At 39.9% G+C, this 20,708-nt stretch overlaps 1 protein-coding gene across 5 annotated transcripts in view; it reads left to right on the plus strand.

The window, feature by feature from the left end:
* The first annotated feature begins 929 nt into the window (after window positions 1–929).
* The window catches only part of LOC136385525 (integrator complex subunit 6-like), a 67,446-nt gene continuing 47,667 nt past the window's right edge, over window positions 930–20,708 (plus strand). For all 5 annotated transcript variants that reach the window (XR_010747837.1, XM_066356532.1, XM_066356535.1 and 2 more), the window contains exons 1-2: window positions 930–1,378; window positions 1,513–1,590. Coding sequence is in view for 4 of the 5 variants with exons in the window: in XM_066356532.1 (XP_066212629.1) it covers window positions 1,268–1,378; window positions 1,513–1,590 (189 nt within the window). In the remaining variant the exon portion in view is untranslated. The remainder of the gene's footprint in view (window positions 1,379–1,512; window positions 1,591–20,708) is intronic.

The following is a 20,708-nucleotide window of genomic DNA, read 5'->3' on the forward strand; positions in this document are numbered from 1 at the left end:
GTAGATATATGTGGAATGCAAGGCTAGGAACCGACTTATAAATACTGATCAAGAGGCCCTGGACGGTTGGCTCAGGGATAGAGCGTCGGCCTGGCGTGCGGGGGGCCCGGGTTCGATTCCCGGCCAGGGCACATAGGAGAAGCGCCCATTTGCTTCTCCACCCCCACCCCCTCCTTCCTTTCTGTCTCTCTCTTCCCCTCCCACAGCCAAGGCTCCATTGGAGCAAAGATGGCCCAGGCGCTGGGGATGGCTCCTTGGCCTCTGCCCCAGGCGCTAGAGTGGCTCTGGTCGCGGCAGAGCGAGGCCCCGGAAGGGCAGAGTGGCAGAGCGTTGCCCCTGGTGGGCGTGCCGGGTGGATCCCGGTGGGGCGCACTCGGGAGTCTGTCTGACTGTCTCTCCTCGTTTCCAGCTTCAGAAAAATACAAAAAAACAACAACAACAACAAAAAATACTGATCAAGAATGGGAAGGGAGCTAAAGAAATGCGAGTAGATCTTGCCAGGAATGAAGTTTGCTGCTTCTGAAATGTTTTGGTCTTAGCCAGTAGCAGGATTTATCTACTGCAATTAGCAAAGAATTTTCTGTGCAGTCAGTTCAAGCATATGCTTCTGTACTGCTTTCTGTACAACTGTTGCTCAAATTCACTCTTACTTTCTAATGAATCATCATCTTTGAAAAGCAAGAGAAAGTCCATCTAACCACCCTAAGCATTCTAACACCTAAGGCCTTTAAAGGAAGGTCCTTAACATTTCCCTTGAACCCAGCGCGTTCTAACTTCAGCTCCCAAGGTTCACCCAAATCCCTCCCCTTGCGGTCATCGAATGAATATGCAAATACCACATAATTGGCAGCCAATCGTGTGGGTTCTGGTCACATGGTGCTGGTGGTAGGTGAGCGAAGGGAAGTTGTGTGTCGGTGAACAGAGACAGCTCTTAGTCTGTGGCGAGCGCTTGAGTGAGCGTGGACGGATGCTTGGGCAGTAGTCTCTGCGGCAGTGGCAGCGGCGCCAGTAGTGGTGGCAGAAGAGAGGAAGGGGGGAGGGGCCCGAGGGCTACACAGGCTCACACGTTCAAGTTCCCTCGGTGGGAGAGGAGGTGGGACTGCAGAAGGAGACGGCCAGGAGCAGTTCCATCCGTCTTGTTCCGGCTCCCTCTCTCTGTCTCCCTGTGCCCTGGCTAGGCGAGAGTTAAGGGTTCGGGTGGCAGTGGGCAGCAGTGAGGACAAGAGGGCCAGGCGAGTGGGGAGCTGAGCTAGGGGTGAGGGAGAAGATGCCCATCCTGCTGTTCCTCATAGACACGTCCGCCTCTATGAACCAGCGCACTGACCTGGGCACCTCCTATTTGGACATTGCCAAAGGCGCTGTGGAGTTATTCTTGAAGGTAAAGGGAGGGAGCGGAGAGATGGGAAGATAGCCCTTGGGGTGGTGGTGGATTTAGGTGCTTCTGTAACGTTTGTGTCGCCCCCTCCTCCCTCCTTCCCTTCGCGGCCCCCTCCGTCATCCCTCGTCCCGCAGCTGCGCGCCCGGGACCCAGCCAGCCGCGGAGACAGGTACATGCTGGTCACCTACGACGAACCCCCGTACTGCATCAAGGTAAAGGGGGCCATCAAGGGGGTGGGGCGCCCAATAATCAGGAGCCAGTCGGCTGGGGCGGCTTCCCCTGTTTGCTTCTGCTTGAGAGGTCCTGCGTCGCCTGGAGGCGCGTGCGGGGCGAGGGATCCGCAGAGGTTGGCGGAGCGGTGCGGTTGGTGGTTTCGGAGTCTCTGCAGCGCTCAGGGTCAGGGGAGGGGCAGCCCTGGGAGAAAGTACAAGAAAACCTGGCCGGTAGCTGCAACGACCGCAGCGGCCTCGGAAGATGGCGGACATTTTGCTTTTGTATGAGCCAGAGAGGGAGACTGTGGACGCTGCTGAGATGGAAAGAAGGGAGCGGAGGGAGGGAAAGAGACCCGCCCCTTCTGGGTGCACCCCGCGCCGCTGCGGCCGAGGGGCAGGGCGAGCCCGCGACTCCGCCCCAGGTGCTCCCGTCTGGCGCAGGCTTCTCTTCAGCCCTGGCTCCTCCTCTGGCTGCTCCTTTCTGCCCCCCTCTCGCTCCCCGCTGCTTCTCTCTACCCATCCCCGTTCCTCCCGCCCCCTTCCTGCTGAGAGCGTGGCAGAACCAGCCACGGGCCTTCAAAGGTTACGCTAAAGCTTTTGCACTTCTGTGGTCTTCAACTCGCCCCCGCCCAATGGAAAATCTATCCGCTGAGCAAGCCTCTCAATCCCCAGACCTGAGAAACTCTTCGTTTCTTCTTCGGAATTGGTCAGGCTGTTGGTTACCTTAGCTACTACTGTTAGTGTTTGGAGACAAGCCAAAGCAGCGACAGGGGGCGGAGGGGCGTCGGAGAGATACCCAGTCGGAACCCACTGGGGCAGCGCTTTTTAGGGACCTGACCTACCTATCAATCATAAGTTAGTTTTGTGTTAGGCTGTAGAGGTTTGTAAAGTGAAAAAGAAAGAAGAAAGGAGAGGACTTCATTATGAGCTGTTACAATAATAAAACTTGATGGTTTGATCCACAAGATTCTGACCCACAGGAGAAAAGTAGGGAAGACGTCGCCTCCACGGGGTAATTTATATTACTAATGGAGAGGAGATAACCGTTTTGCCTGCAATGACCTGATGAAATAGAACTCAGACTATTATATCAACCTGAATAAGAGTCCTGATTGCATATTGAACCTTAAAAATATATTACCATAATCCTTGAAGGCTTTTGCTAAATGCCCTCATTTTCTCAGAATTATCTTAATAGTACTGGGGAGGCGCCATCTGGAAGTGCTGTAATTCTTTTCAGCCAAGTAAGGTATTTAAAAGAATGAAACCTAACCAAACTGAAGAGTTGCTCAGATACTGTTCCTTCAGAAATAAAACCAAAATGGGGTGGGGGAGAACAATAGGGAAAAAAGGGGGGGAGTGCTTTAACTTTGTAACTTGTAGTTTCTGTGAACAATTTGATTAGTAGGTTCCCCTTGAAACTTCTGGTTTTAATACTGTTTTCAGTTTTTGATTTGTTTATTTAGAAAAATGGAGCAAGTAGACATCTTTCAAAATGCCATATTTTTTTTAATGTCAGTTTCCCAAAAGGGTGTGACCATTTCTTCCACCTACAAGAGCAGATGTTTGTACATCCTAAGTCTGAAGGTCTACACTGCTTGAGTACTAATACAGATAAGAGCAAGCCATTTATAGTGTGGCCATTTAAAATCCTCAATTTAAAGTAGTAAAAAGGATGAACTACAAAGCAGTGTGCCTTTTCTTTTCTTTAAAAGAACCACTTAGCATTTTTTGAATGCCAAGACTCAATTTAAAAATGGGTTTTGAAAAAACATAAACAAACTCTTAGATATAGACAACAAAACATTTTTAGTAAAAATGGGTTTTGATTTATAAAACTTTCATGGCAATATTTACAGAATCTTTGGAAAGGAAAAAAAAAGCCTCCCCCCCCCCCCCCAATAACCATTATTACATCTTTTTACCTAGCGTTGTAGTCCCAGTATACATATTACTTTGTGTTCTGTTTTTTCAACTAAAATGTCCCATGAATTTTTCTGGTTTGCCACATAGGCCTCATACTTAAAATTTTTAGTGGCTGTGTAATTTATCCATGGTATTTTATAGGCTCAAGACAGTTCTATGAACAGAGGGGAAAAGTTGAATATTGTTTTTAGTGGAAATTTCATCTGTTAGCTCATTTTATCCTGCCATCTTATATACTATATTTTTTCCTAAAGTGAAAAATAAATAAATAAAGCATTCTTCCCAGTTGAGTTTGATCTTTTTTCCTTATGTAGGCCAGGTATGGGAAGATACTTTCTGTAATACCTTTAATTACTAATCCTAAGTTATTTTCTTATTTAGTCATTATGCTTTTCCAAGATTATTCAAATTTTTCATTTTCATCTTACTTGATAATTTCATGTGCTAGGAAATGGTTAATGATCTTAATGATGTTCGTATGGTGTTGCTACCTCTACCTGAATTACTGAATATGCCATAGCTTGGGAGCATTTTCTTTCTGAGTGTCTTTCAGCCACTCCCTCCTGCCCACCCCCAACCTTCCCCAAAGCATGTGGTAACTATTTCTTCTTTTGCTGTTAGGATCTAGCCATTTTGGAAGGTCTGAAATTTTAGAACAGCTCGTTAATTTTTCCTAAAATTTAGTCTAGGCTTTCACTCGCTTAGAGCTGGGAGCCATAAATGTCTGTTTTCTGTCACACTGTTTATCAAATAGTTCTTCTTTTCACTGGCAGCAGACATCTTAGTTCCTACTTAAAGCTTTGCTCTTCATTAGCAGCCTCAGGTCCTTTCGGCAAAGTGATGTTAGGCTTTGATTTGCAGCTTATTTTTCTGAAGAATAACATGAAGTGTAGTTTTCAATTTCTCTACGGTTGGAGGCCCATTGTTTATCTCTTCTCAAAATAACTGCTTACTTCTCCAGTCTTGGTGGTATCCAGTTCTAAACACTGCAAAACTAAAGTGTTTTTTTTTTCCTGCTGAATGATTCAATTCTACTGGTACTATAACAGGCATAAGTTGTAAATTTGGTTGGGAGTTTTTTCCCTCTTAAAAAGCATGAAACTATTCCCAGTATATCCACTTACAAGTGCTTACAATGAATCTTGTGAAAAGTTACTTTGACTGGAACTTTTCACTAATGTGTACTGTTGAGTATGTGAATATAGTATTTCACCTAGGATTTAGTAACCTCTTACTGCACATCTGTTAGGACATGGATATGTGCTCTTTTAAAATTAGTCATACCTGTTACTTGTAGTCTTCTTTAGATGGATGGAATTAAGTTTGACTTTGGGACTAGATAAAAATTATATTAAATTCAAGCATTTTGTGTTATATCTGTTTTTTTTTTTTAAATAGTAACCTTCTTTTTTTTAGAGATTTCTTTTTTTTAAATTTTATTTATTCATTTTAGAGAGGAAAGAGAAAGGGAGAGAGAGAGAGACAGAGAGGGGGAGAGAGAAGGTGGGGAGGAGCTGGAAGCATCAACTCCCATATGTGCCTTGACCAGGCAAGCCCAGGGTTTCTAACCGGCGACCTCAGCATTTCCAGGTTGACACTTTATCCACTGCGCCATCACAGGTCAGGCTGTTATATCTGTTTTAAGTGCTGCTTTGCAGACAAGTTTGTTGCACATAGTGTCACAGGTGTTAACACTGCATTTATAGTGTTATGTTTAGTGTACTCTAGACTTTTTTTGTTTTTTTAAATTTTTATTAATTTTAAGTTTTTGTGTTTACATGGATTCAAGTGTCCCACTGAATATAACACCCTCACCCCCACCCCTGTGTCCCTTTTTATACCCCCTTTGCCCCCTCTCCCTTATCTCCCTCCCCCCTTACATCTGGGATTTGCTGTCCTGTTATCTATATCTGTGTGTTATGTATATATAATTTCACTAATCCCTTTACCTTCTCTGATCCCATCCCCTCATCCCCCTTCCGTCTGACAGCTGTCTCTCTGGTCCCTGTAATCCTGTCTCTGCCTCTATTCTGTTCTTCAGTTCACTTTGTTCCTTAGATTCCACATATAAATGAGATCATATGATATTTTTCTTTCTCTGCCTGGCTTATTCTAATTAGCATAATAATCTCCAGGTCCATCCATGCCATTGTAAATGGTTAGATTTTCTTCTTTTTCATGGCCACATAGTATTCCATTGTGTATATGAACCCAAAGAAACATCCCTAGTCTGTCATTTGAAGACACAGAATATTTGAAAAAGTGAAAATTTCCCTTGAGTGTTGTTTACTCATGTCCTGTAGCTAACTTTGCTTATTGGTATCTGCATTCTTTTGTCACCATGTATTAGTAAAAGGTAGCATTTTGACTTACATATTTAGGAAGTAAGTTTATGCTTTTTAAATTACCTGTATTCCAAACATTTATTGGCATTTTAACTAAGGTAAAACTTTTTCATATGCCTTTGAGCATATTTTATGGGCCTTACTTGGAAAAGGAGTAACTTTCAGGGGGACCTTTTACTATAGTTGGAAACTAAGGTGGTGCTTTTGGGTAAAACAGTAGCAGCATGGTCTTTGAGAACAGCCTGAGACAATGGAGAGAGCATTTAAAACTCAAAGTGCCACAAAGGTGATGCATTAATTTTTATGATGAATTGTTTCTTCTCTGATCTTGCTTCCTTTTCACCTTCCTCATTGGCTATTTGAAACATGTGATGATAGCTATTTTGAAATAATATAAGGGGAGAGAAACTATCAACAAAATTAAAAGGGGAGAAATATTTATAAATCACATATCTGATAAGGGATAAATATAAAAAATATACAAAGAACTCAAACAACTCAATAGTGGGCAAAGGATTTGAATACACAGAAGATATACAGATGCTTAACAGGCGCATGAAAAGATGCTCAAAACCACAATGGGCCTGACCAGGCGGTGGCACAGTGGATAGAACATTGGACTGGGATGCGGAAGGACTCAGGTTTGAGACCCCCGAGGTCGCCAGCTTGAGCGCGGGCTCATCTGGCTTGAGCAAAAAAATAAAAAATAAATAAAAAGCTCACCACCGAGTAACCCCTGGCTCAAGCAAGGGGTTTCTTGGTCTGCTGAAGGCCCATGGTCAAGGCACATATGAGAAAGCAATCAATGAACAACGAAGGCCTCGCAACGAAAAACTGATGATTGATGCTTCTCATCTCTCTCCATTCCTGGCTGTCCCTATCTATCCCTGTCTCTCTCTGTCCCTGTAAAAAAATTAAAAAAAAAAACCACAATGAGATATCACCTCATACCTGTTAGAATGTCTGTCATCAAAAAGACAAGAGATGTGTGGAGAAAAGGCACCCTGTGCACTGTTGGTGGGAATGTAAATTGGTATAGCAACTATGGAAAACAATATGGAGGTTCCTCAAAAAATTAAAAATAGAACTAAAATACAACCCAGCAATTCCACTTTTGGGTATTTGAAAAAAATGTAAACACTAACTGGAAAGATACATGTATCCCCATGTTCACTGCGGCATTAATCATAATTGCCAGGGTAGGGAAACAATCCAAGTATCCATTGACAGATAAATGGACAAAGAAAATATGATTATACTAAAATTCCTCTATGTTTATGCCATTAGATCAATCATTCTTTAAATACAATATAGTAAAATAGAAAGTCATTACCCTACTAAAAATCTTTCAGTGACTTTCCATTACATTTCAGAATAAAGTCCATACTCCTTAACCTGACCTCCAAGGCCTTCATGATCTTTTCTCATACCTTTCCAACAGTGTCCTCCAACTCTCTTCTCAACCTCAGGCTTCAGCCTCAGTGGGAAATTAGGCCATACTCTCCAAACTCACTCTGCCTCTTACTTCTGTGCCATTGCATGTGCTGTCCTTTCTGCCTGGGGCACACTGGTTGACCTGATGTGCCTCAACTCTTCATTCTACATTCTTAGAAGTCATCCTTCTCCTTTCCCCGACCCCTATTATGAACAGTGTAAGAACTCCCATTGTGATTCCTTACCACTTTGTCCAGACCTTAACTATAAGGTCTAACTACTTAACTATAGTAGTTAGCATGTTATATGGTGATAATGTTCACGTTGAGCTCCCTAATATGAACTCTTTAAGGGCACATATTTGAATTTCTATATATTTGACCCAAGTACCTAAGAGAGTGCCTAGATTTTTTGGTAGGTACTCAATAAATGGGATGGAAAAAAGATTTCAAGTAATATGTACTTGTGAAAGCTACCCAGTCTTCCCCTCCCGTTTTCACCAGTCTTCTCCAGTGGGTGATTACCATTAACAATTTGATATGTTTAATATTTATTACAACTAGCATTTACACTTAGGTTCAGGTTTATAATATAGTCAAATTGTATTTTTACAAGACCAGTGTATTTGTGTCCCCTTTCTTTTGTTTATTGAAGTATAACATATACATTAAAATACATCGATTTTAATGACTTGCTGCATTTTCATGTCTTTGTTTATTCATGTGACGACCACCCCAGCCCATGATACAGAACATTTTCATCAACCTGTAAAATGCCTCTTGCTTCTTCCCCTAATAACTGTTGGTCTGACTTATCAGTAATATGATCAAAATGGTGTTTCTGGAAGATAAGTCTGACAGTGGATTGCTACTACAGTAATCTAAGCATTCATTTACCATATGTTCATTGAGCACCCTCTCTGGACCAGACTTTACTATAGAATAGAGTCTAAGATGACACCAACAAAGAGCTGGCCCAAGGAGAGATAAAAATAGTAAAATAGTCCTACTTATCAAAGGTCTTAAGAATAGGCATTGGAGAAAGGTGACAAGAGGTGGATTAAGGTGGGGGAGATGTAAAGAACACTGGACTCTTAACCAACAGATTGCAGTTGGAGGAGAGAAGATGGCCAGGACCCAGTGAGAATTCAGTTTATCTAGTCAAGATTGTAACTACTTGAGACTGGATCACAAAAGGGCTTTGAAACCTGCAAGGTATAGTTTGTATACTTCTCCTGGGATAAAGGACTATCATGGATTTGAAAAGAAATAGGGCAAACCTTTCTGTCTGTAGCTTGTTTGGTTATTATTAAGAAACAAATGTTGAGCCTGACCAGGCAGTGGCGCAGTGGATAGAGCATCAGACTGGGATGCGGAGGACCCAGGTTCAAGACCCTGAGGTCGCCAGCTTGAGCACGGGCTCATCTGGCTTGAGCAAAGCTCACCAGCTTGTACCCAGGGTCGCTGGCTTAAGCAAGAGGTCACTTGGTCTGCTGAAGGCCCGTGATCAAGGCACATATGAGAAAACAATCAATGAACAACTAAGGTGTCGCAACGAAAAACTGATGATTGATGCTTCTCATCTCTCTCCATTCCTGTCTGTTTGTCCCTATCTATCCTTCTCTCTGACTGTCTCTGTAAAAAAAAAAAAAGGAACAAATGTTGAGATGGGCTGAGAAGAAGGAAGAATGACAGGTCAGAGATGTAGTTGAAATTGCCTAGTTTTGCATTAGTGCTGGCCACTTGAGAGCTTTTGGCCTTGAGTCTTAGATTAGGGTTGAAAGGGTGGCAGAAGGGAAGGGCCACATGTAAGGAAAGGACAAATATTGTACTTTTCAGCTTGCCTTTGCTTCAGGAAGATAATTAGAACTTTTCAGGAGACAGAATGTCTAAATTCCTTCTTCAGTTCAGAGTGGCCAAACATCACAGCTGTTTGACATCTCAGGGAGAAATGTGCTTTCCAGAGAAAGGCAGGTTTGAAGGACCCTCTGTATGGGAGGGGGGGCTGAGAGAACTGGGATGAAGACAGGGACCCATTAGTTTAAGTCCTTAAGTGAAAAACTTCTGGTAAACATGATCTCCAGTTCTCATTCACTGAGAATTTAAATGGGAGATCCAGGCACTCCCCATGTGTGTATATTGGAAGTTTGGAACACACTCTCCTACAATGTTCTAAATGGTTATTAGGTTCCCAGGCCTTCTTCCCCAGGAAAACTTTAACTCTTAATGTCACTTAGCCATAGAACTATTGTGTATATTATTGTTTCTACTGGGAAATAGCAAGTTGATTTGTTAAAAACACATCCTTTTCCCCTTCTTGAAACTCTGGTGCACTAGTGGTCCCATTGAAGGATGGGGATGTTATAAGGGCTCCATCAAAGAGGGTGAAGGGCTGAGACTGCAGTGACTGTAGGCATGGCTCTTCAAATATAGTAATCATTTATATTTTAGGTAGTGTAAATATATACTCCTCACAAAATTTAGGGGATATTTCAAAATGAATATGAAGCAAAAAAATATCCCCTAATTTTTGTGAGCAGTATATTTACACTGTTTGGTACAGCATCCACTACCCATGAGTGGTCATTGAACACTCGAAACGCAGCTAGTCTGAATCAAGATATATGCTTTAAGTGTAAATTAAACACTCCATTTTGAAGACTTTACAAAAAGATATATAAAATATCTTTTTAACAATTTCTATATTGATCACAAATTCAAACAGTATTTTTTATATACAGTATTGGGTTAAATAAAGTATATTAAGTTTACCTGTTCCTAATTTTTTAGTGTGGCTACTTGAAAATGTAAAATTGCGTATGTGGCTTGCACTCTATTTACATTAGACAGATATGTTGAGCTGTATTCTTTCTTAATGTCTGATCAGGTTGTGTTGGAGTGGATAGAGCATCAGCCTGAAATGCTGAGGACCCAGGTTCAAAATTCTGAGGTCATGGGCTTGAACATGGGCTCACCTGCTTGAGAACAGGGTCACTGGCTTGAACATGGGATCACAAACATGACCCCATGGTCACTGGCTTGAGACCAAAGCTCGCTGGCTTGAAGCCCAAGGTTGCTGGTTGAACAAAAGGTTACTGGTTCAACTGGAGCCCCGCGGTGAAGCCACATATGAGAAGGCAATCAATGAACAACTAAGATGCCACAATGAAGTATTGATACTTCTCATCTCTATCCCTTCCTGTCTGTCTGTCCCTATCTCCCCCCCCTTCTCTCTCCTTCTCTTGCAAAAAAAAAAAAAAAGTATTTATGATGTTCATATCCTAGAAATTGCTTCTGAAGGAGGATTCTTTTTCTTGAAGTTCTGTTTATAATTAGCAGTGCCATACTGTACTCATTTGTGCATAAAAGGTTATCACCGAGTTCAGAGTTAATAGGTTGATAATCCTTGACATGGGGGCAGATATATGAAAGCTCCCCATTCTTGTTTGTATTGAAAACCAGTTTAGTTGCTTAGACTTTTGGGTGTAGTTGGTGACCCAACTAGTTGAATTAGAATTTTTTCCTCAGCTAAGTACATTAGAAGATACATGTGAACTCTAAAAATAACTGCAGTAATTTAGAATTCTGTTTGTAATATGTGCTCACCAGTGGCATTAAACGTTCCATGATTTTAATGTTGTTAGAGGTATGAAGTATATTCCTTATTAGAGTTACATAGCTACTTGGTCCAAGAATTCCCCGCAACAGTATTCATCAAGAAAACTAGGCTAAAGGATAAATTATCTAGCTTGGCATAATGTACAACTTAAAAAACAAAGGGGATTTTGTATCACCGCTCTTATTGAAGACTTTCCTTTTTATTATTATAATTTTATTAAGACAATTAATTTTAATGGGATGACATTGGTCAACGAGAGCACATAGATTCAAAGAAAACATCTCCAGATCATTTTGACATTTGATTATGTTGTATACTCATCACCCAAAGTCAAATCATCCTCAGTCACCCTTCATTTGGTTTTCTTTATGCCCCTCCCTTCCCCCACCCCTCCCTCTTCTTCCTTCCCCTCCCCTTCGTAACCACTGCACTCTTATCTATGTCCATGAGTCACAATTTTGTGTCCCACCTATGTATGGAATCATACAGTTCTCAGTTTTTTCTGCTTTACTTATTTCACTCAGTATAATGTTATCAAGGTCCATCCATGTTGTTGTAAATGATCCGATGTCATCATTTCTTATGGCTGAGTAGTATTCCATAGTATATATGTACCACATCTTCTTTATCCAATCATCTATTGAAGGTTTTTTTTGCTGTGTCCATGTATGTCTTGGCCACTGTGAACAATTCTGCCATGAAAATGGAGCTGCATGTGTCTTTACGTACCAGTGATTTTGAGTTTTGGGGTAGATACCCAGTAGAGGGATTGCTGGGTCATATGGTAGTACTATTCTTAATTTTTGAGGAACCACGATACTTTATTCCATAATGGTTGTACTACTTTACATTCCCACCAACAGTGAATGAGGGTTCCTTTGCCTCTCCAACACTTGTTATTATCTGTCTTGTTGACAATAGGTAATCTAACAGGTGTGAGGTGATATCTCATTGTAGTTTTGATTTGCATTTCTCTAATAGCTAGTGAAGATGAGCATCTTTTCATGTATCTTTTGGGCATTTGTATTTCTTCCTGGGAGAAGTATCTGTTTATGTCCTCTTTCCATTTTTTTATTGGGTTGTTTGCTTGTTTATTGCTGAGTTTTGTGAGTTCTTAATATATTTTGGATATTAACCTCTTCTCTGAGCTCATCTCCCATTCAGTTGGCTGTCTATTTGTTTTGTTGTCAGTTTCTCTTGCTGAGCAAAAGCTTCTTAGTCTGATGTAGTCCCATTCATTTATCTTTGCCTTCACTTCCCTTGCCTTTGGAGTCAAATTCATAAAATGTTCTCTATGGCCAAGGTCCATGAGTTTAGTACCTGTTTTCTTCTATGTAATTTATTGTTTCAGGTCTTAGATTTAGGTCTTTGATCCATTTTGAATTAATTTTTGTACAAGGAGACAAATCGTAGTCGAGTTTCATTCTTTTGAATGTGGCTTTCCAGTTTTCCCAGCACCATTTATTGAAGAGGCTTTCTTTTCTCCATTGTGTGGTTTTGGCCCCTTTATCAAAGATGATTTGATCATATATATGTGGTTTTATTTCTTGGCTCTGTATTCTGTTCCATTGGTCTGAGTGTCTGTTTTTCTGTCAGTACCATGCTGTTTTGATTATCATGGCTCTGTAGTATAATTTGAGGTCAGGTACTGTAATGCCCCAGCTTCATTTTTTTTTTTTTCCTTAGGATTAATTTGGCTATTTGGGGTTTTTTATGGTTCCATATACACCTGATGATTTTTTTGTTCCATTTCTTTAAAAAATGACATTGGAGTTTTTATTGGAATTACATTAAATTTGTATATTGCTTTGGGTAATATGGTCATTTTAACTATATTTATTCTTCCTATCCAAGAACAAAGAATATTTTTCCTTTTCATTGTGTCTTTTTTGATTTCCTTTAACAATGCTTTGTAGTTTTCATATATAGGTCCTTTACATTCTTTGTTATGTTTATTCCTAGGTATTTTATTTATTTTTTGTTGCAACCATAAAAGAGATTTTTTTTTTTAGTTCATTTTCTGAAGTTTCATTGCTGGCATATAAGAAAGCAGTAGATTTCTTTATGTTAATTTTGTATCCTGCACCCTTACTGTATTGGTATATTGTTTCTAATAGACTTTCTGTGGAATCTTTGGGGTTTTCTATATACAAGATCATGTCATCTGCAAAAAGTGAAACCTTTACTTCTTCTTTCCCAGTATGAATGCCTTTTATTTCTTTCTCTTGTCTGACTGCTCTGGCTAGAACCTCCAGCACTATATTGAATATGAGTGGAGAAAGTTTTTGTTTCTGATTTTAGAGGAAAAGTTTTTAGTTTTTTGCCATTTAATATGATGTTAGCTGATGGTTTATCATAAATGGGCTTTATTATGTTGAAATATTTTCCTTCTATACCTATTTTGTTGAGTGTTTTAAACATAAAATGATGTATTTTATCAAATTCCTTTTCTGCATCTGTTGATAGGATCATATGGTTTTTGTTCTTTTGTTGATATGGGGTATTATGTTAATTGTTTTACGTATGTTGAACCATCCTTGTGATTCTGGGATGAATCCCACTTGATCATGGCGAATTATTTTTTTAATGTGTTGTTGTATTTGGTTTACTAGTGTTTTGTTTAGGATTTTAGCATCTGTATTCATTAAAGATATTGGTCTGTAGTTTTCTTTTTTTGTGTTGTCCTTGCCAGGTTTTGGTATGAGGGTTATGTTGGCCTCATAAAATGTGTTTGGAAGTATTTCTTCTTCAGTTTTTTGGAAGACTTTGAGTAGGATAGGAACCAGATCTTCTTTGAATGTTTGATAGAATTCTCTGGGCCTGGACTTTTATTTTTTGAGAGGTTTTTGATAGTTGTTTCTATTTCCTCCCTGCTTATGGGTCTGTTTAGGCTTTCTACTTCATAATTCAGTCTAGGAAGATTATATTGCTCTAGGAATTTATCCATTTCTTTTAGATTGTTAAATTTGGTGGCATATAGTTTTTCATAGTATTCTACAATAATTCTTTGTATATCTATGATATCTGTGGTGATTTCTCCTCTTTCATTTTGTATTTTGTTTTTCCTTAGTGGATCTTGCCAAGGGTTTGTCAATTTTGTTGATCTTGTCAAAGAACCAGCTCCTTATTTTATTGATTTCTTTCTATAGTTTTTCTGTTCTCTATTTCAATTATTTTTGCTCTAATTTTTATTATTTCCTTCTTCTGCTGGTTTTGGGTTTCCTTTCTTCTTCTTTTCTTGTTCCTTAAGATGTGATGTTAAGTTGTTTACTTGGGCTCTCTCTTGTTTGTTCATATAAGCCTGTAATGATATGAACTTCCCTCTTACTACTGCTTTTGCTGCATCCCAGAGATTCTGATATGTTGTGTTGTCATTTTTGTTTGTGTGTATATATCTTTTGATCTCTGCTTTTATTTCTTCTTTGACCCAGTCATTTCTAAGAGGTGTGTTGTTCAATTTCCATATTTTTGTGGGTTTGTTCACTTTTTTGAAGTTGAATTCTAGTTTCAAAGCTTTATGATCAGAGAATATGCTTGGTATAATTTCAATATTTCTGAATTTGTTGATGTTAGTTTTGTGGCCCAACATATGGTCAATTCTTGAGAATATTCCATGCACATTGGAGAAAAATGTATACTATGATGTTTTGGGATTAAATGTCCTATCAATGTCTATTATGTCCATTTCTTCTAGTGTTTCATTTAAGGCCCATATTTCTTTATTGATTTTCTGTTTGGATGAACAATCTAGAGCCATCAATTGTGTATTGAGGTCTCCAAGTATGATTATATTTTTGTCGGTTTTTATTTTTAGGTCAGTAAGTAGATGTCTTATATACTTTGGTGCTCCTTGGTTTGGTGCATATATATTAGGAAGTGTTATGTCTTCTTGATTCAATGTCCCCTTTATCATTATGAAATGAGCATCTTTGTCTCTGATTACCTTGGCTGTCTTGTAGTCAGCATTGTTAGTTATGAGTATGGCTATACCTGCTTTACTTTGGATGTTATTTGCTTGGAGAATCATTTTCAACCTTTCACTTTGAATTTTTTTTTTGTCCTTGTAGCTTAGATGTGTTTCTTGAAGGCAGCATACAGTTGGATTTTCTTTTTTGATCCATTCTGCTACTGTGTGTCTTTTTATTGGTGAGTTCAATCCATTTACATTTAGTGTAATTATTGACACTTGAGGGTTTCCTATTGCCATTTTATATAATGCTTTCTAATGGCTGTGTTTCTTGTTTGGTTCTTCTCCTTTGTTTTTCTGTCATTTTTTTTTGTTTGGTTGTATTTCATACTTCTTTCCTCTGTTTCTTCTTTTTTGTTTGTTTGTTTCAGTAGTGGTATTTTCAGGGGTGGATACCATTAGGTAATTAAAAGAATATACATCATATTCATTGTAGTCCATTATTTCATGAGTGCTTCTGCACTCCATCCTCCTTTGATACTGCTAATTTTTGTCTTCTCCCTTTTTTTTTGTTTCTGTTGTCACATTATTCTTCTTTTTATTTGTTCTTGGTGGAGCTTTTACTTGTGATTTTGTTTTTTGTATCTGGTTGGATAAGCTCCTTTAGTATTTCCTGAAGTTGGAGTTTTCTGGTGATAAATTCCCTCATCTTCTCTATATCTCTGAATGTTTTTATTTCCCCTTCATATTGGAAGGAAAGCTTTGATAGATATAGTATTCTTGGCTCGAAGTTTCTCTCTTTCAGTACTTTAAATATTGGGGTCCACTCTCTTCTGACTTGTAGAGTTTCTGCTGAGAAATCTGATGATAACTTAATGGGCCTTCCTTTACATGTTGTATTCCTCTTTTCCCTGGCTGCCTTGAGGATTTTTTCTTTGTCATTGATTTGTGATAATTTCATTATGATGTGCTTTGGATTAGGTCTCTTTGGGTTAAGGTAACTCCGTGTTCTGTTTGCTTCTTGGATTCGAGGCTCTAATTCTTTCCACAGGTTTGGGAAATTCTCATCAATTATTTGTTTGAATATGTTCTATGTTCCTTTTTCTCTCTCTTCTCCTACTGATATACCCATTATTCTTATATTGCTCTTTCTGATGGAGTCAGACAATTCTTGCAGGGCTTTCTCATTTTTTTTAAATTTGTGAGTCTCTCTACTCTTCTCTCTGTAGTATCTCTAGTTGCCTGTCTTCTACGTCACTAATTATCTCTTCTATGTGGCCTGTCCTATTAGCTAAACTTGTCACCTCATTTTTCAGTTCATGTATTGAGTTTTTCATCTCTGTTTGGTTCCTTTTTATAGTTTCAATTTCCTTGATGAAGAATTATTTTTGTTCATTAAATTGTTTTTTAACTCACTAAATTGTTTTTTAAAGCTTTCTTGTATTTCACTGACTCTTTTTAGGACTTCAATTTTGAATGACTTATCATTTAATTTCAGGGTTTCCATATAATTGCAATTTTTTTAGAGATTTTTTTATTATCTGAGTTATGTCTTTATCTTTTGTATCCATGATATTTTCTTTTTCATTAATGCCATTTGAGAGTGGTATTGTTAGTAACACTAATATGAGATAATTAAGAAAATAAAAGTTAAAAAAATATGTGAAAAAATGAATGTTCTATAATGATATGTGGGAGAAAAACTACAGAGAACAAAGAGCAAGAACTGAGGAGAGATGACAAAAGAGAGAAAAAATTATGTTAAAAACAAGCAAAATGCCACAAAGAAAAATGAGTCCAAATATAATAATTTGATGATAAGATGAGAGCAAAATAAATAAAGAAAGAAAGAAAGAAGAAAAAGATAAAGGAGAAGAAACGAGAAAGGAGAATAAAGAGAAAGAAAGGACAAAAACAAAATACAAAACAAAGAGAAAGAAAAAGAAAAAAAGAAAAAAAAACAGAAGTAAAGGTTTCTGAAATGAAACCCTCACAAAAAACAAGAATGAAAAATGTAACAACTATGGATAATCCAGTTCAAAAAGAAAATAATAAAAAAAGAGGAAAGAAGTAAAAATGACAAAAACCATTTGAAAAATTATTTTTCTGGTTTTGAGAGGTAGCTTCTTTCTTTTTTTTCAGCAGGTGGCGCTGTATTACGATTTTTGCCTCTGTGGGGCTCTTGGGCAGAGGTCTGCTGGTGTGTCGCTGTGGCAATGATGTAGGCTGGGCCTCTGGCCTGTTGGCAGGCAGGGCTTGTTAGAGCTTTGCAATTATGGGGCTCTAGTAATGGCAGTCTCATTTTTTCAGACACCTCTGCCCACATCCCTCCCACTGGAGCTAGCAGCCTTGAGACTTAGCTGTGTGATCTACCGCAGCCACTATACTCACAGCAAGGGAATCTATGCACAGACAGGTCCCCCCTCCAACACCACTCAAAGCACAGTTCTGGGGAAGGCAGTGGGAACCAGAGCTGCCTGTGTGAGTAGGCAGGGCAGAGTACAGACCAAGGACCAAATTCCTTTATGTTACACACAGGCAATATTCTATGGGCCTGCAGGCATATCTAGCATGCCTCAGTGCGTTGCAGTTTTAATCTCCACAGGCCTTTCCCACTTGCGCTGCTTGGCAGCCCGCCACAGGCCACGTGTGTGTCTAGCTCCCACAACTCCAGCAATGCACACAGATGATTGCAGCCGCCATTCAGGCACCCAGTGTTGGCAGTCTCAGGCCACAGGTTTTGGCCAGTGGCACACCCGGTGCTAGAGATCGTAGAGCCCGGAATGCCTAACGACGCTGGTGCCCACGGAGGTGCCTATCGTTGATAATCTCGGGGTCAGCCCTCCGGTCTTTGTGTGCACCTTGTGCTGAGGATCTTGGGGTCAGGAGTGCCCAAAGACACTGGTGCTCACTCAAGTGCCTAACATTGTTAATTTCAGGCTAAGCTCTTCAGCCCACGTGCATGCCCGTACACTCACCATGGTGACGCTAGGTGGAGCTGCCAGCGCACTGCCGGTAATCATGGAACTGGGAATGCACAAAGTGGGCACCCTGTGCTGGTAATTTTAGGTAGATCCCACCACCCTTGCGCACACCTCGCGTCCTTGATTTCAGGTAGAGCCGGTGTGATTTTTTTTTTTTTTTGTATTTTTCTGAAGTTGGACACAGGGAGGCAGTCAGACAGACTCCCGCATGTGCACGACTGGGATCCACCCGGCATGCCCACCAGGGGGCGATGCTCTGCCCATCTAGAGTGTCGCTCTGTTGCAACCAGAGCCATTCTAGTGCCTGAGGCAGAGGCCACAGAGCCATCCTCAGCGCCCGGGCCAACTTTGCTCCAATGGAGCCTTGGCTGCAGGAGGGGAAGGAAGAGAGAGGAAGGAGAGGGGGAGGGGTGGAGAAGCAGATGGGTGCTTCTCCTGTGTGCCCTTGCCGGGAATCAAACCCGGGACTCCTGCACGCCAGGCTGATGCTCTACCACTGAGCCAACCGGCCAGGGCGTGATCTTTTTTTAGTTTGGGCACCTACCCTAACTCAGCTCCTTCCCCACTAGCTCTGTTGCTCCTCTTTGCCCAGCTCCAAACAAAAGTGCCCCTATCTCATATCAGTGCAGAAAGCTAAATGCCCTGTTCTCCATCTTATATATTCAGCCACTTTTTCACCCAATCATACCTTTGTCTGGTGTGTGTAAATTTCGGGTGCTTCTAAGGTTTTTTTTCTCTGTTCTTGCTTGTTGAATTTGTTGAAATCTCAAGGGGAGAGACCGGAAGTAGCCCTCACACCACCATTTCTCTGAATCAAGAGTTTCTTGATGTTCCCTAGCAGAGCCCTTGTCTTATGTCATGGGAAGTCATTAGTAGCATTAAAAGAAGGGGAGAGGTCCAGATAAACACAATGGGAGGTCTCCCATGATTATTACTTTCTCTAAATTCAGTCCTCCTAATGGGGATTACAGAAGTGCCCATATATATTTTTTTGTTATTGTAATGACTCCCACTTAAGGAATGATGCCAATGTTTAATTCTAATCTGAAACTAGAGATGTGCTGACGAATAGCATGTATAGGAGGTGAACCATTTTATAGCCCCAGTTTTGGGTCCTCCTAAAACCCATATTATAGTCAAAGGTGTTATCTGGTTTCTACAGATATGATTTGACTTACATCTACTTTCTTGTAGTAATGAACAATAATATAATAGCTTTCTAATGATGATAGTAGCTGACATTTATCGAGTAATGCTTATGCACAGGGCAATGTGCCAGTTAATATAAAGTGCTTATTTCATTTATCTTTCCAACAAGCCTAAGTTATAGGTACTATTATCCCCATTTAACAGATAAAGAAACCAGGGCCCAGAAAGGTTAAATAACACAGCTGATTAGTAACCCAGTTCTGTCTCTATTCCAGAGCCTTAAGTAATGAGCCATTTCATTTTTCCTATAAATTATGGTACATTCCTTTTAATAACTTCTCACTGGTATTTTGTCATTATGATACATGCCCTGGAGACATGATTTTTAGACAGAATTGTCATGTTATTGTTTATAGTTGCTTTTAATGTAACAGTGTTTGATATAGCAAGCACTCAATGAGTGAAAACTGTTACCGCCAATGTTACCATTTTAATTAATTTCTCTGACTACTTCTAGGTGAATTTCGAGATGCATTTGTTTGTAAAGCACTTTGGCCCTTTACATAATTGTGCCCTTACTCAGGGACAGATGTGAAATTGTTAGGACTCTAAGCTTATGGAACTTGAGATAGTTTGTATATTTTGGAGGAGGAGTATGAAGGCTGGTAGCCTAAGCTGAATAGGTCCTGTAGGAAGAATGGTGGTAGGCTTGAAAAAGCAACAGGGTAGTTTTTGGCTATCACAGTGACCTCCAGAAATTGACTTGCCATCTTCACTTTATCAATCTCTTAATAAATGTTTTTCTTTTCAGGAAAAGAAAGACAATTTAATGTACTCCACGGTAACCATTTAATTTCTCCTAATCCCATAACCTGGAGTGGATAGGAGGGGAAGCAGAGGTGGCTTTGTGAAAGGCCTGAATGCACCATAGCACCTTTGTGGAGTTTTATGTGTCAGCCTGTTCCTTCACCTAATGGTGCAGTCTTCATTTCATTCAAATCACCCATTTTCCTCAAGCTACCCCCCTGCCACAGCCAGATAGCTTTTTTTTTCTTCCAGCTTAGTTAGGTTGGTAAGGGGTGGATTTCAGAGAAGGAATTGAAATGCAGCCAAATCAGCCACTGGTGGTCTAATCAAAGAAAGTTATATGTAAGACTTTTGTGCTGATATGCCAGATCTTTGCCGAAAAAGTAGAGTTCTGTACCTGAAAACATATTTACCTGATTAGAGGATTCATTAATGGCAGTTGCTCTTCCATTATTTATACCTTGGCCTGTAGGTTGAGTAGTTCAGAATATTTAGTATCAAGAGTAATACTCTGGACTTGAATGCAATTGGACAAAAAACTTGGAACATTTATGTGTGTACAAGTAAGGTATAGTTCTAATGAAAAAAGTAAATATGATTTATTAAGGTCTTAGGATTTATTGTATAGGTACTTGGGCCAGTTTATTAATGTTAATTCTCTTTGCCCTTGACTAAATTTGAAACTCTTAATACTCCTCCTTCCTTTCAGAAACTTAGCACCTCTCTATTCTGTTTCTCCACCCTCGTCTCTGATAAACCTTTCCCTGTCTTTTAAATCCTTTGCCTTGTTGAATGCATCCTACCTCAGTCATGCTTTCTACACTGATGCCTCTCCACCTTCAGCTTCTTACCCAGGCATCTCTAGCTGACTATGGAACATCTCCACCTAGATATCTATCCTGCCATCAGCTCACACATAGTTAATATGTCAAGACCTCCTATGGCTCT

This window comes from Saccopteryx leptura, chromosome X, assembly GCF_036850995.1.
Source record: "Saccopteryx leptura isolate mSacLep1 chromosome X, mSacLep1_pri_phased_curated, whole genome shotgun sequence".
NCBI classification, from domain to species: domain Eukaryota; kingdom Metazoa; phylum Chordata; class Mammalia; order Chiroptera; family Emballonuridae; genus Saccopteryx; species Saccopteryx leptura.